At 39.0% G+C, this 15495-nt stretch overlaps 1 protein-coding gene across 1 annotated transcript in view; it reads right to left on the bottom strand.

Moving 5' to 3' along the window:
• The window catches only part of GADL1 (glutamate decarboxylase like 1), a 116010-nt gene that overhangs the window by 21709 nt on the left and 78806 nt on the right, over window positions 1-15495 (bottom strand). Inside the window, exons 13-14 of the mRNA XM_054991687.1 lie at window positions 15302-15353; window positions 6453-6542 (exon numbers count right to left, since the gene is read on the bottom strand). Of these exons, the coding sequence (XP_054847662.1) occupies window positions 6453-6542; window positions 15302-15353 (142 nt within the window). The remainder of the gene's footprint in view (window positions 1-6452; window positions 6543-15301; window positions 15354-15495) is intronic.

Raw genomic sequence — 15495 nt, 5'->3', positions numbered from 1 at the left:
TAGATTTCCTAACTTCAGCAGAATTTGGATTCCCAGATATCTCCAGGATTTAGTAACCCATTGGAAAGGGAATTTATATTTCAAATATAGTGGGAGAATTAAGCTACTTCTATGCTACCTCTTCCATGACTGCACTCGGCTATGTGTTTTACCCACAGCTATGACTTATGCAGGTCTTTTATTAGTATCCAAAGTAGCCTATGTATAATGGCACCGGAGTATTTTAATATAAGTTTTTAAATCTGTTTTTAAAGTTGACTATTAATTTATTGTGTTTTAATGATGATGTGAGCCGCCCTGAGCCCATTCGTGGGGAGGGCAGGATATAAGTCAAATAAAATAAATAAATAAATAATAAGGCGAATTGGAAAAATTTCAAACTTCAAGTTTTGCTACTACCATGTTGAGTTAATTAGGCAACTGTGAATTTTCTGTATGCTTACAGCTTCCATTCACATGAACCAGAACTCTGTAAAATAAGGGTTCTGGTTCACGTAAATACATGCTGTACCCACTTGGAAAATCCATGTGCTACCCAATTTGCACAACATGGTAATTGTGTAAATCATATTCCCGAAACACATGGCTGGTGTAGTCACATTCCACTTGAGCAGAATGCAATACAACAGAGGGCATATGCTAATAAAGAATCATAACAGGCTTGAGAATTTATAGAAAAAACAACAACACTGTTGATGTTTTTTAAAACCCACAAGAACTAAGACAAATCTAGCATTCATTATTCATTCATGAGAAAGTGACTTTGACCACTGCAAACAATCAAGCAGCTTCATGAAATATTTAAAAGAGTCAATGATCTTGCACAAGAAGAGGACAAAATTACATTTCACTTCTCTAACCTAATCCAACTGTATTCTAATAAGATAAAAAAGGGCCCTCTTAAACCTACATAGACTTCTGCTTCTTTTTTATGACTTCAGCTTAGGGTTGCCAGGTCCTCCAACCCACCAGGCAGGAGGCTGGAGGCCTAGCACCTACCTTTTGATGTCCCCCTCTCTTGCATGCGTTCCCAGCCTGCATGATGACACCACTTCTGGGAAGTGATGTCATCACACAGGCCATGTGCCGCCCTGGGAGTGCTCCCGCACTCTCCAGGGGAGGCTGAATCAGGCCCAATTCAGGCCCAAATCTGCCTGAATTGCTCCACAGCGGCCCTAATTGGGCTGCTGAGGTGTGCAAGAGCACACTGCACTGCCCGGGACCACACCCCAGGAGGCGCATTCTCCCCCGCCAGCCAGTTAAGCAGGGGTGGAGGGTGGGAGCGGGGGATCCTCCACCCCCAGCAGGGGACTGGCAACCCTACTTCACCTCACTGTCTAATAAAAAGTCTCTCTCTGTTTAATCAGAGTAGATCACTGAAGGGACTGTTTTTAATAGCAAAACAAAATTGTAACTTTCCAAGACCTTTTGTAGCCTCTGGGATCCTCAATTCAGGAGGACCTCCGTTTTTGATCCCCATCTCATATCAGCATAGGCCTAGGAATAAAAGATGGAGTTTGCAATAATTTCAGATGGCAGTAAATCATGCCTAGGGCCGTAATGGAATGTAGAGCAGTTTATCCATCAATTATGCAAAAGCCCATCCCAAGAGAGATTAAACTGGAGGGCCATCTCCCCAAGGACTTCGGAGCCTCCTCCCTAAACAATTTGGCCCTAATGAATGACCCAGATCTCCAAACAATAAGCAACTGAGATTCTTGCCAGCTTTCTCCTGCCCTTCCCAAATCCTATCAATCCCCAGCCACGATTCTATCTTCCCTAGCATCCTCAAGGGAGCATACTTTTATCATTTCTTGTTTTTGCTTATTGCTCATTTTGCTCATATTTATCTGGTGAAATCTCCCCTTTATAATAACCATCATTCAAATGTGCCCATCTCTAGGAAAAACTGAATCTTTATCCCTCTCCCATTCAGATGCCAACATTTCTTTCCCTCATCAGTACTGGCAGAAAAGGTATATAAAACAATTATCCCTCAGCCCCCAAGGAAGGAAGCAGCCTAGCTTAACCAGGTCTACCTAGAGGATCTCATATCAACCTCATATCAACCACTTTAAATCTGGGTGATTCTCCAGAATTAGGTTTTCCAATAGCCTTAATGCAGGGCAGGATTTAGCAGGCGCTCTGTCTTACCATAGACCCATCATCCTCCCAGAGACAGCCAATTGTCACTCGCTGGCGTTTGTTCAGTTATCACTGCCTCTCCCTATGATCAGCACATTCCAGATCATGAACATCTGTACTAGTTGACAGACCCATCCTGTACACCCTGGGTTTTTAACCCAAATTGGGCTTGATTTGGAAAGATTCAGGATTCCTGAGTCGGCCACAACATTGCTGAGCCGATTCGGGAATCCTGAAGCAAAGCTTTCTGAAGTGATTCGTATCTCTTTGGAAAGCTTCAGGCAAAGCGGCAGCAGCCACAGCACTTTTCTAACTGTTTGCATTTGCAAAGAGAAAGAAAAGTTTCAAACTTCCCACCCCATCACTTTTTTCATTCGATAGGAAGGGGAGGAAAGAGCAAGAAAAATGTAGATTTAAACTTACCGCCCCACTGCTTTTTCACCTGATGGGAAGGGGAAGAGGGGGTTCCCTCCTTCCCCTCCCATCTGGTGAAAAAAGTGGCGGGGCAGGAAGTTTGAACTTTGAACGCAACACTTTTCTTGCCACTTGCAAGCAGCAAGAAAAGTGTTGCTTTGAGCTTCGGTGTGCTCCGTAAAGATTCCCGAATCTTATGGAATATACCGAAGTGGTTTAAAAATACAAATTCGGTTTATTCTGAATTGTTTTCCCACTTCTGGTTTAAATCCAATTTTTTTTGGGGTGCACACCCCTAGTCTCTGTCTCTGCACTCCTCTCTTTTGCTCTCCATGTAATGACTCTACAGGATTTCCACATTCTACAAGACAGGTGGTATGCTCTCATTTGCCCCCCACTCTTTCCTGTATAGACAGGTAGCTGTTAGGGAAAGGTTTTTTGGTTTGCTGTTTTTAAAAAATCTCTCTCTCTCTTAGGGTTTCCAGCTCTGGGTTGGGAAATTCCTGGAGATCTGAGGGTGGAGCTTAGGGATGGCAGGGGCCTTGGCTGGATATAATGCCCTAGAGTCCACCCTCCAAAGCAGCCATTTTCTCAAGGGGAACTAATCTCTGTTGCCTGGAGATCAGTTACAATTCTGGGAGCTCTTCAGCCACCACCTAGAATCTGGGAACCAGACTCTCTCTCTCCCATTTTCATAACAGTTGTTTAATTTGTGTTGATTCACTAAATATCCTTTCATGTTAAGTACGCTTATTCTCCCTCATTCTTTTGGGTGCTGTGCTGAATCCAGAACTTAGTATATACAGGTTAAAGATACCAAAATATTGCCTTAAATATGTCACCATACACGTTTGTTCTATGCCAGCGAGGGGATACCTTTGCTTGTTATAGGACCTCCATATGGATAGCAATTTTGGTAACACTTTCACCTAACCATTTTAATTTTCACATATAAGATGAAGCGTCCCTAGTTACCAACTGTCACTTCTGAGTCCAGAAGACAAAATAGATAGACAGCCTGCCATCAGGGCTGGACCCTGAGCTCACTGAGACACTCCTTCTCATCAAATACATTTTTATATATTTTAATTATCTCTGAGTTAAATTGCTGTAAACTTTGGTGACCAGTTTTTGGATCAAAAGCAGTGTTAAAATACAGAAAAAGTAATATTAGTTAATGCAGAAAGCCAATAATTTTACCTCAGATTTTTTAAGGCCTGAAAACAGTGCTAGTTTTGTCTCATGCAATTGCATTGTACTAATTCTATCAAGCATCAGATATGGATGTTTGAAAACAAAGGTCATTTGTACCTAAATTGAAAGTGCTATATATGCAGCATGTAGTTTGAAAGATGCATACTGCATATATAGCACTTTGAAAGAATATATTCCTTTCTGCAGAGGAGGTTCTCTTTCTTGGCCATGGTAAAAAAGGATGGTATGTATGGTATGGCTTTTATTGGGCAATCTTAAGCAGAATTACAGTTTTGAGTACACTGAAGGATTAGAAGAGTGTTAACTCTTCTTAGTAATAAAGAGTCCAGTAGCACCTTTAAGACTAACCAACTTTATTGTAGCATAAGCTTTCGAGAACTATAGCTGTCTTTGTCAGATGCATCTGATGAAGACAGCTGTGGTTCTCTAAAGCTTATGCTACAATAAAGTTGGTTAGTCTTAAAGGTGCTACTGGAATCTTTACTATACAACTCTGCTTAGAACTGCTCTGTCAGACAACTAGTTTATACCTTGCAAAGCTGGAGTGGTCTTTTGGATTTTTGCTAAAACCCACCAACATGTAAGAGATTCTGCAAGAGCTCTGTCTTCAAGGAAAACATAGAAACGTGCCATATCCACTCACTGCACCATGTAAAATGCTGACAATGCAGGTATAAACTAAATGGAGGACTACAATCAGAGTTTTATGGTGCACGATCTATCCTCTCTGATAACAGGTTTATGCATCCTCCTATAATAATTTGATAGCACAACATGACTGGAGAAAAGTAGTGTTTAAATTCTAACCTTAGCTCACAATGAAGCTGTACACATCTTTATAATCCTAAATTTCCTTTCAGTTAATTCCATCTAATTGTAAAATATTGCCAAGTGAGAAAGAGCAAAAAAATACCACCAGGGGGCATGTACAGTACTACTAAAAGCTATTCAATGTTTATCATCCCATCTATAAAGCTATGTCTATAAAGCTATGTCTATAAAGCCATGTTCAGCAACAGTTTTCTTGATACACTTAGCAATAAATATTCATCCAACATACTAGTTTGGTCATATTTGGTACTTATTTACACAGTTTTGGTCATATTTGTTTCCTATTTACACAGTTTTATACATACACACACACACACACACACACACACTTCCACACACATATACATCAGCAGAATCTTGCTCGTTAAATCTCCCCAATTTAGCAAAGGCATTCACATACATCTAATTGCTCACAGGTAATTACGAGTGACATAAGCGGTTAAGGATAAAAGCTAATTGCATAGGCACATAGCATTTACTGGCAGTCTCCGTATTTGTTTAGCAAGGCAAAACAATAACAATTGGCACACCATCTTAGAGTGTATGAGTCAATGTCCTTCAAAGGCTTAACATCTTAAAACACTCCAGGGAATGAACTCTCCTGGGATAAGGCACTAATAAATGGTTAGATTGCAAATCAAGCAGTGACAACATAAATGGATTGCCAATTCTGTCCATCAAATTGCATGGATTTCCCTCATCCTCAAGTGGGCAGAAGAACAGCTCCTAAAACACGACCATAGAGGATCAGCCTAAAACCGCAGCTGCTGAGAATGAAGTACAACCCTACTTTTGGGAGGGGGGGGCGGAGTAGCCAGCCAGGGCTTCGGAATTCTGCTCCACTTTCCAGAAATGATGGTTCCTTGCATTGCGAAAAGAAACAGCTGGGATACGCTCACATCAACCTCCTTGTATGCTATGAAACAAATACACTCCTAGAACAGGAGGGTATTCTAACGTTTCAATGCCCTCTCCTTGTTTAACCACATAGGTAGAAAAGAGACTTTTGTTACATAACGGCTGCATCAAGCAGTTAAGTGAAAGAGCACAGCATTGTTTTGTGCTGGCTTTAAGTCTCTTCTCTCAGATTCTGCAAACTAGCCCCCTACCCAGAGATCAGGCCACCAGATGTCTACACATTTACTTCTGTAGCCACATCTAGTATTTATATGGCTAATTAAAATTGAGATGGTGGCCCAAACAGGCCACTAGGAGCAGAGCAAGCATTTCCCCAGCCCCCTCATTTAGCAGATCTATTCATTCTCTTCTACAACTTTTCTCTCAATGAAGCCCTTATTAGACATTTTTGATCTGTTCTGTTTACTCTTTATCCCCAAGTACTACCTCTTTCCAACAGATTGGGAAAAGACCCTATAATCACCCCATTCTGATTCTAATGCCTTTTATAGGTAGGCTTAACATCAGAAATGTATTCTAAAGCGTCCTTTTCATTTATATTATCCATTGATCATGCAAAGCAAGTCCCAAGGACAATGTTAAATGTCTAAACACAGGTAATGAATGCTCTGTCTAGACAACGGATGCAGGCGACATTGTTCATCTTCCCTCAGTTCTGCCATCTGTTAGCAGCTTTGATAGCAAGCGGAAGGCTTGTATAATGTCTGCCTCTATTATATTAACAGAGAAATTTAATTAGCCTTGTCTAAATTGAAATAGTAGTAAACTTTAAAATCCTCAGAATGCCTGTCTTTGGATCAAAACAGTATTCTGATGACGGATTTTGTGAGCATGTACAGAAGCAGTTTTCAGGGAGGTTTTATTTCAATGCACATAAAAGAGTGCATAAATCAGTTACTCCTCCCTGTTCAATACCATGCAGTACTCACCTGATGGAGCTGCTCCCAGAACTCAGGTCCTCTCTCCATGTTTCTCAAGCGAGGCGGAATGTACCAGAAGCAAATATTTGCATATTCCGGCTAAAGCAAAAAAAAAAAAAATTGATACATTTTCAAGTCACAGTAAGACCACAGTAGGCCAATCTACACCAAAGAAAATTAGTATGGTCTGAATTCAAATCCTACCTCAGTCATGGATGCATTAAGCTGCTTTGGACAAATTTTCAGCGTTATTTAATATTGAAAAATAGTAACATTAACACTTTCTGTTGCTATAAGTACGCTCCTGCTATGTAATTTCTGCATCGTTTAACGTATCATGTTTAAATGTGTATGCTTTATTTCAGCATTGTTTCAGATTTCTGCAATTCAAATCCTTTTCATGACTTATTGGATGTCCCATCCTTTTGACCGTATTGACTTACATGATGTAATTTGCCTCAAGTCTCAGTGAGGAAGGCAGATTGTAAATAAATAAATAAATAAATAAATAAATAAATAAATAAATAAATAAATAAATAAATAGACAGACAGACAGACAGACAGACAGACAGACAGACAGACAGACAGACAGATAAACATGAAGCTGCCATGTACTAGTTTACTGAGTGAGAAACAAATTACCCACATGTGCACCAAGAGAAAAGGGGATGGTGAAATTCTCACAAAGACATGAGAAAAACATCTTGCACCTGTACATCCACAGTCAGCAGAAGTGGAAAAATTTTAACTACAGCCTAATTATAGAGTCCTATCAAATTAAGTGGTTACCTGCAAGCATTTATAAGTTATCTCTTGGTAAATGGCCATGTATATTTACCTGGCATGAAGCAATTCATTAATATTAGGCAATGCAATGGGTGATAAAAGTGTGGCCATTTATACTCTGAAAACAAAAATATTTCCCTCTATATTTACAGCTTGTAGATTTCCCACTTCAATTTTAACACACTCATAAACCAACTGCTCAGAGACATTTTCAGTCTAAAGGAGAGGATAAAATGCACAAACAAAAAGGCAATGTGAAAAAAGGCTGCTGTCCAGAAGTATTGTGGAGGGGGGGGGGGTCAACACATTCCACTTATTTTAGATTTTTCCACCTTATTGCTTAGAATTATGCGCTACTGTGATAGGGTTTTTATTCCAAAAATAATTCACAGATGAATTCAGTAAGAATGAAATGGTTCCTCCCCATCAATACTGGAATCAATTAGAATAAATGAGGACTTGTTACAGGAAAGAGAGAATATGGAAATACTGAGAAGAGAGACAAAGTTTTTTATACAATACAACGTGAATAAAGAAGTACCAACCAATAAAGTTTGGGATGCCTATAAGGCGGTTGTAAGGGGCATACTAATGGACTTAAATGGTAGAGCAAGAAAGAAGAAAGAGGAGAAAAGACAAGAGATTGAGGAGAAAATAAAAGCCAAAGAAATACAGCTAAAAAAGAGACCAGGGAAAAAGAAGGTATACCAGGAAATTAAAATACTTCAAGAACAGCTAACAGCAATGAGTAATAAAGAATTGGAGTGGAATCTCAAAAGACTGAATCAAAAAGCGTTTGAGGGTGCTAATAAACCTGGGAAGTACCTGGCATGGCAATTGAAGAAGAAAAGGGAAAAGAAGATAATAAATAAAATTTGCGAAGATAACAAAACGTATTTGGAGCAGGCTACCATTAGTAGAGCCTTTTATAAATTTTACGCTAAGCTGTATAATAAAAAAGAAGTAAATAAAGAATCAATAGCGTCATATTTGGAGAAAACCAAACTTCCAGAAATCTCGGAAGCTTGGAGAAATAAGTTAAATAGTGAAGTAACTGACGAGGAAATAAGTAAGGCAATACAATCTGCAAATCTAGGAAAGGCGCCAGGGCCAGATGGACTTACGGCTAAATTCTATAAGACAATGGCTAATGAACTGGCACCATTCCTAAAAGAGGTGATGAATGGGGTTTTAAGGGATCAAAGGATTCCAGAAACTTGGAGTGAAGCGAATATATCATTGATCCCAAAAGAGGGCCAAGACCTGACTAATGTGAAAAATTATAGACCTATATCGCTACTCAACAATGACTATAAAATTTTTGCGAAGATATTGGCGGAGAGATTGAAGGGGTGGCTCTCGGAAGTCATAGAGGAGGAACAAGCAGGCTTTTTGCCAGACAGACAAATAAGAGACAACTTAAGGACAGTGATCAATGCTATTGAATATTATGACAAGCGTTGTGACAAAGAGGTTGGTTTCTTCTTTGTAGACGCTGAAAAAGCGTTTGACAATTTAAACTGGGACTTTATGTTTGCCACTATGGAAAAGCTACAATTGGGAGAAAGATTCATCAGAGCAATTAAGGAAATTTATAGAGACCAGACTGCAGCAATCGTGGTGAATGATGAATTGACCAAGAAATTGACGATAAGTAAAGGAACAAGACAAGGTTGCCCGTTATCTCCATTGTTGTTCATTTTAGTATTGGAGATTCTGATGATACAAATACGTCAAGATGATGAAATTCGTGGAATAAAAATAAAGGACTATTCATACAAGGTCAGAGCATTTGCGGATGACATAATGTTAATTGTAGAGGACCCATTGGAGAACATGCCAAGAGTGATAGATAAGATCAAGGAGTTTGGAGACTTGGCAGGTTTCTTCATTAACAAAAAGAAGTCAAAGATATTATGCAAAAATATGACTAAGCAGAAACAACAATTGTTAATGGAAATAACGGATTGTGAAGTAACAAGTAAAGTGAAATATTTGGGAGTCGAATTAACTGCAAAGAACATAGATCTATTCAAAAACAATTATGAAAATCTATGGACTCAGATAGAGAGAGACTTGATTAAATGGAATAGATTGAATTTGTCATGGTTGGGTAGGATTGCAGCAGTTAAGATGAATGTGTTACCAAGAGTAATGTTTTTGCTACAGACAATACCAATCATCAGAGACTCCAAACAATTTGAAAAATGGCAGAGGAAAATATCAGATTTTGTTTGGGCAGGCAAGAAGCCTCGAGTGAAAGTGAAAGTTTTACAAGATGCAAAGGAAAGAGGCGGAATGCAACTGCCCAATCTGAGACTTTATCATGATGCAATCTGCCTAGTTTGGTTGAAAGAATGGATGACATTAAAGAACAAGAAACTATTAGCCCTAGAGGGATATAAAAAAATATTTGGATGGCACGCATATTTATGGCATGACAAAGTAAAGGTCAACTCGATGTTCCTGCATCACTTTGTTCGGAGAAGTCTATACATAATCTGGAAGAAGTACAGAATTTATCTACAAGAAGGAACCCCTTTGTGGGTGGTTCCATATGAGGTGATAGACCCGAGAGCTGTTGATAATGAACAACAATGTTTAACGTATAAAGAAATAACTAAAACTGAAGCATCCAAACTTAGAATAAAGACACAAGAGGAACTATCACCTAACTACGATTGGTTCCAGTATAGACAGATCAGAGACTTATATAATTCGGACTCTGTAAAGGGAGGTATACGAATAGAGAATTCGGAACTAGAGCAGACCCTTCTTAAAGAAGATAAGAAAAGAATATCCAAGGTATACCAAGTACTGTTGAAGTGGTATACCGAGGATGAGATAGTTAAAACACAAATGGTGAAATGGGCTATAAACTTTAATAAAGAAATAACAATGGAGGCATGGGAATACTTGTGGAAAACTACAATGAAGACAACGACATGTATTAATATCAAAGAGAACATTTACAAAATGATCTATCGTTGGTACATGACACCAAAGAAGATTGCGCTAGGGAATTTGAATACTTCTAATAAATGCTGGAAATGTAAGAAGCATGAGGGCTCCCTCTATCATATGTGGTGGTCGTGTGAGGTAGCCAGGCAGTACTGGGGGGAAATAATAAGAGAAATGAGTGAAATTTTACAATTTCAAATTAATAAGAACCCAGAACTCCTGCTACTGAACTTGGGAATGGAGGGAATTCCAGCCCAACACAGGACGTTGATATTTTATATGACAGCAGCAGCTAGACTTTTGTATGCGCAAAAATGGAAAGTACAAGAAGTGCCAACTATTGAAGATTGGACTTACAAATTGCTGTATATGGCTGAAATGGACAAGATGACAAGAAAACTGAGAGATCTGGACTCAGGGCAGTTCAACACAGACTGGGAGAAGCTGAAACAATACCTGGAGAAGAAATGGGAGGTGGGAGGAAAACTGTGGCAGTTTGAGAACTACTGAAGTATTGAAGTAGAGGGGGGAGACTTTACCGGGGGGAGAAGAGATAAATGTGAATTAATAAGCAGTCAGATTAATAGATTGACATATATATAGATATATATAGGTTAACAAACAGAACATAGAGAAAATAATTAATTATAAGGACTAAATATAAGGAGCGATTAACTAACAATATTTTCTTTTTTTTCTGACAAGTTTTGTACCAAACTGAATGTCTGAAGATATAGATGGGTCAAATTGATTGACTACGTGAGGAGAGATATATAGAACTATTATAAAAAGATAGAATGAGTAATATATATAGAGAATAAGTCAAATTGTTTGATATAAACGAATGTATGATCTATATGGTTTATGATATATAGAAATACCTGAAATTGAAAAATTGGGATAAATTGTTTATCTAAGATGGAAACAAAGGCTTACAGTTTGGGCATATAATGTTAAAAATAGTTAAGGATGTACTGCTTAGAATAATGGAGAATTTATATTTGTTTTAGATAGAGGAAGCTAATAAAAGTAAGGGAAAGGGGACAAAGGGTTGAAAAGCTGTTGGAAGTCAACAAAAAGGGGGGGGAAAGGGAGGGGGTTAGAGATGAAAAAATTGGGGAAAATTGAATGTAAATGTGGAAATAATGGATTCTAACCCAATAAAAATTTTTTCAAAAAAAAAAAAATACTGGAATCAATTATCTCTTTTTAACAACGATAGTTATTACACGTATTCCCCTGAAATATGCACAGCTCTTTCCCAAAGCTTCTGGTTAACCAAAAGGGATCAAAGTGGGGGTGAGGAAGGAAATAGCTATAGCATACTTGTCATTTCCCCCCAAATGTGAATACTACCTCAATTACATTCTAATCTTCCTCCCAATTGGGTAGAAACTACCAGCTGTGCCAAATTCTTTCATGAAAGGGCACTCGTACTATTCATAATATCGTTTTCTGCCTCCCTTCAAAGAATGCCTTAAATACAGTTTAATCATGAAGGAGAATACAGTTGTCAGCAGGAAGAGACCAGCAAGCAAGCCACCTGCTGCTCCAAAATGAGATGAAGTTAAGCTTTTTCTCTGGCACAAATAGATCCATGTAGGTATAGATTTGCTTTTGCTGAATGCAGGCCATTCACTTTCAGATATTCAAAGGGGGAAAAAGGAGGCATTTTGTAGCCACCACTAAATGCAGCCAGCCACTGAGTCCTTTAAACCTGGACAGCATTCCTTGTGCAGCAAACACAATAGGCCCTTCCTTTAAATACAACTCATACAATCAACTTACACTGCTGCTAGAAGGTCACTGTTGTTTTTAACATGACAGACAGCAACAGTCACCTGACTGCTAGACTGCATAGAACTAATTGTGTGCATTGCTATCACTGGCTGTTTTTCTTTCTCATGCTGAATTATTTCTTAGCAAGGACAGCTAGTCACAAGAGGAAAGCTTCACATAATCAAGCAATCAAGTGACATTTGGTATACAGCATCTGGAAAATCCCTACTAGTTATCACTAAAGGGCTGTGCTAAATTGGCCCTAAATGTTTCCTTAGGGTGCTTCCAGACATTTTTCTGAGAAGCAATGATAGCAAAGGACAAGAATAAAACAGAAAGTACCTCAAAATAACTGCCATATTTAGAACTGCCACCAGTGGTTTGGTACCTCAGTTAAGTCTGCTGATCTGGAGTAGCAGAAAGTGCCACATATATTCATGGATTGTGGACCCCCAAATTTCCAATTTAAAGTGCTAAGAACCAACAAACATTATGAACCGAGATATTCTTAGTCCCTTCCAGCATTTTCTCTAAGATTTGAGCCTCTGAAACTTGAAAGGGAGAGCGGGAAACGTTTGAAAAAAAATCATCAGATCCTCACAAAAATCCATTACATTTCAGATGTCTTTAATAGTTTCCATAAATGGCATGTAAATATGCACCTTATATATAACACAATTTTTTTCTCTTCATATGTCATATGTTCTCTGTTTTCTTCAACTACCCTTGACACTCTCCATCTAATTTTTTATTCACATTTACTGCATCATTTCCTGTCATACATTCCCAACTCGCTCTTCATGTCTATGCCTGTGGTGGAGCCGCCTTACAGGCACCTGTCTCTGCCCCCCACTCCGGCAAAATCTCCGGATGTCAGGGAGACGCTGCCTCCTCCTCCATCTGAGGAGGCAAAGTCTGGTCCCCAGCTTAAGCCGCATCATGGCTGCCGGGAAGAGGCCACATTATTTATTTATGTCATTTATGGTCTGGCCTTCTCACTGAGACTCAAGGTGGATTATACAGTGTGAGATTAGTACAGTCAGTATCAAGGACAATTTCATAAACAATGCCATAGGGTAAATAAACACAAGTTTACAAAGACATAATATTAGCAAGAATCCAATATAGAGTTGAAGAAATGCTGAAATAGAACATAAGCAATTCTAGGGCTGACACAGGAGCACATATTTAAAGCAACAGATAGTAAGGCAACATAGTGATGAAGTCTATGGTCCTTAACTCATTAGTGAAGCATCTCCCTACAATACAAAAGCCTTTTTGAATAATTCAGTTTTGCATCGTTTGCGGAAAGCTAGGAGAGTGGGGACTCTCCTGACCTCCTCAGGCAGGCTGTTCCACAGGGTAGGGGCCACCTCAGAGAAAGCCCTTGTATGGGCTGCTGTTGATTTCACCCATGTGCAGGAGACCGTTCAGATGAGCAAAGTTGCCATGGAGGAACATAGGGAAGGAAGCGGTCCTGTAGGTATGCTGGACCAAGGCGGTGAAGAGTTTTGTATGTGATAACCAATAGCTTGAACTGAGCACGGTAACTGATAGGTAGCCAATGGAGTGACTAAAGAATGGAGGTGATGTTCCTGCTCCTACTCGTTCCTGGTAACAGTCGTGTCACAGCATTTTGCACCAATTGGAGTCTTCTAGTTAACTTAGATAGGAGACCTATATAATATAGTGCATTACAGTAACCAAGTCTTGATGTTACCATAGCATGGATCCAGGTGGCCAGGTCAGCCACATCGAGGTAAGAAGCCATCTTTCAGGCTAGAGTGAGGTTGTAGAAAGCATTTGGGGGGGGGGGCTGCCTTAACTTGTTTTTCTAGTAGTAACATAGGACCCCTAGGCTCTTAACCATGCAAGGGTCAAACAACGCCATCGAAAGTGGGGAGTACAATAGCCTTTAAGATCTCAACAAATACAATTGTGCTGCTTGAAAATGCTTCCTTCTTCTATATTCTGAGTTTCTGAAAGGACTAGCAGCCCATTAATTTTTAACTTAAAAAGATAAAAGTCATTTGCCTTCTGGTCTCTAAAGAACTGAGTATCTCATATGTTAGTTTGCCTGAAAAGTTCCAGATTAGTATTTGTTGAGTATGTCTCCCTCAAATCCAACTATTTTCACACATATTAGTCTGTGTCTGAACTTTTGCTAGGGAAAGAGATGGGCAGGAAACACAAATAGCACAGACTGTGTGTATGTATTTATACAAATACTCTATCCTCTACTCCTAAGGCCAGGGCAAGTCTGGTATTTGCCAAAATGCAGCTTTTGTAAATTCTAGTAAAAACACAAGGCTTTAACATTATAAAAAAAAACTGTAAGTGCTGACATTTTCAGATTTTGATTTCCCAAAAAATGACCATCAACAAGTATGCTCAACATTTATGTGGAAGGCTTCAAATTCAATCCTCAACACATCCAGTTAAAATGATGTAATGACAGAATATGTTTTGTATGCATGAGAAAGACTTGCACTGAAGAAACTGGAGACCAGATGCCAGCTGAAATAGACTGTATCGCTAGCTGTGCTGTCCTGAACAGAGTTATACCATTCAAGGACTTTAATGGCCTTAGAAGGATGTAATTCTGTTTAGGATTATACCGTAAGTTGACTAAAATCTAGACGTGTCTCACTGAAGGTAAGCTTTATATACCAACCGCATTCAGATTGCCTTGGAGCAGAATTTTAATTCATCACAAAGTATATCCAATCAGGCTGGTTTGCCCTCCTTGGTCAGTTGCTTCCATTCTTCTATGGACCAGATTCCCTGAGGACTGACTCAAACTTATATTTGTTCAACAATTCAAATCATCTCACCCTGGAAACAGATGCCAGGTGAACCCTTCTGACCTTGCCAGCCTTTAGCTGGCACAGATGGCACTTGGGATGACATCCATAAATAATTGACTGATGGCTTTCAGTCATCCTTGTGCTAGACTCTAAAGTATCCAGAGAAAATGTTCAATGAAAGCCCAAAGCTTTTTGCACTTTGTCATCTCTCATGCAGAACTAAAGCTTATGAAAGTATTCACGAGTAAAGAGTAATTTCTTATTTTAAAAAAGCCGAAAGGAAAAAAAAATAATGTATTGCACTTTCCAGTCCTAGCTGTGACAAGAAGAGGGTAGCCCATCTATTTCTGTATCAAGTTATATACAGCATTAGGTGACTGATTATGTTCTAAAGATTTCCTCTTCAAACGTCAAAGAGATCAGGCTGTCTATATTACATTGCTCTTAGCGTGCTTTGAATCATGTTCCAGAATGTTCATTAAAATGAACGCGCACAGTATTGAGTTGCATTTGGTACCAACCTACCTCCAGCAGCAGCTGAAACCCTTCCCTCTTCTTAATTTCCTCCACTAGATATCTGTAATTAAACATAACAAAATCTGCAGGCATTAACATTTTAATTTCACATCAATTATCATAAACTTTCAAATGTGAGATTGTAGAGTATATACAACTTTAAAGAGAGAATTTTTCTACTAATTCTTGACCATACATATTTA

This window comes from Eublepharis macularius, chromosome 11, assembly GCF_028583425.1.
Source record: "Eublepharis macularius isolate TG4126 chromosome 11, MPM_Emac_v1.0, whole genome shotgun sequence".
NCBI classification, from domain to species: Eukaryota; Metazoa; Chordata; class Lepidosauria; order Squamata; family Eublepharidae; genus Eublepharis; species Eublepharis macularius.
The sequence above is the reverse complement of the archived record's forward strand: the minus strand, read 5'-3'. Positions and strand labels throughout refer to the sequence as shown.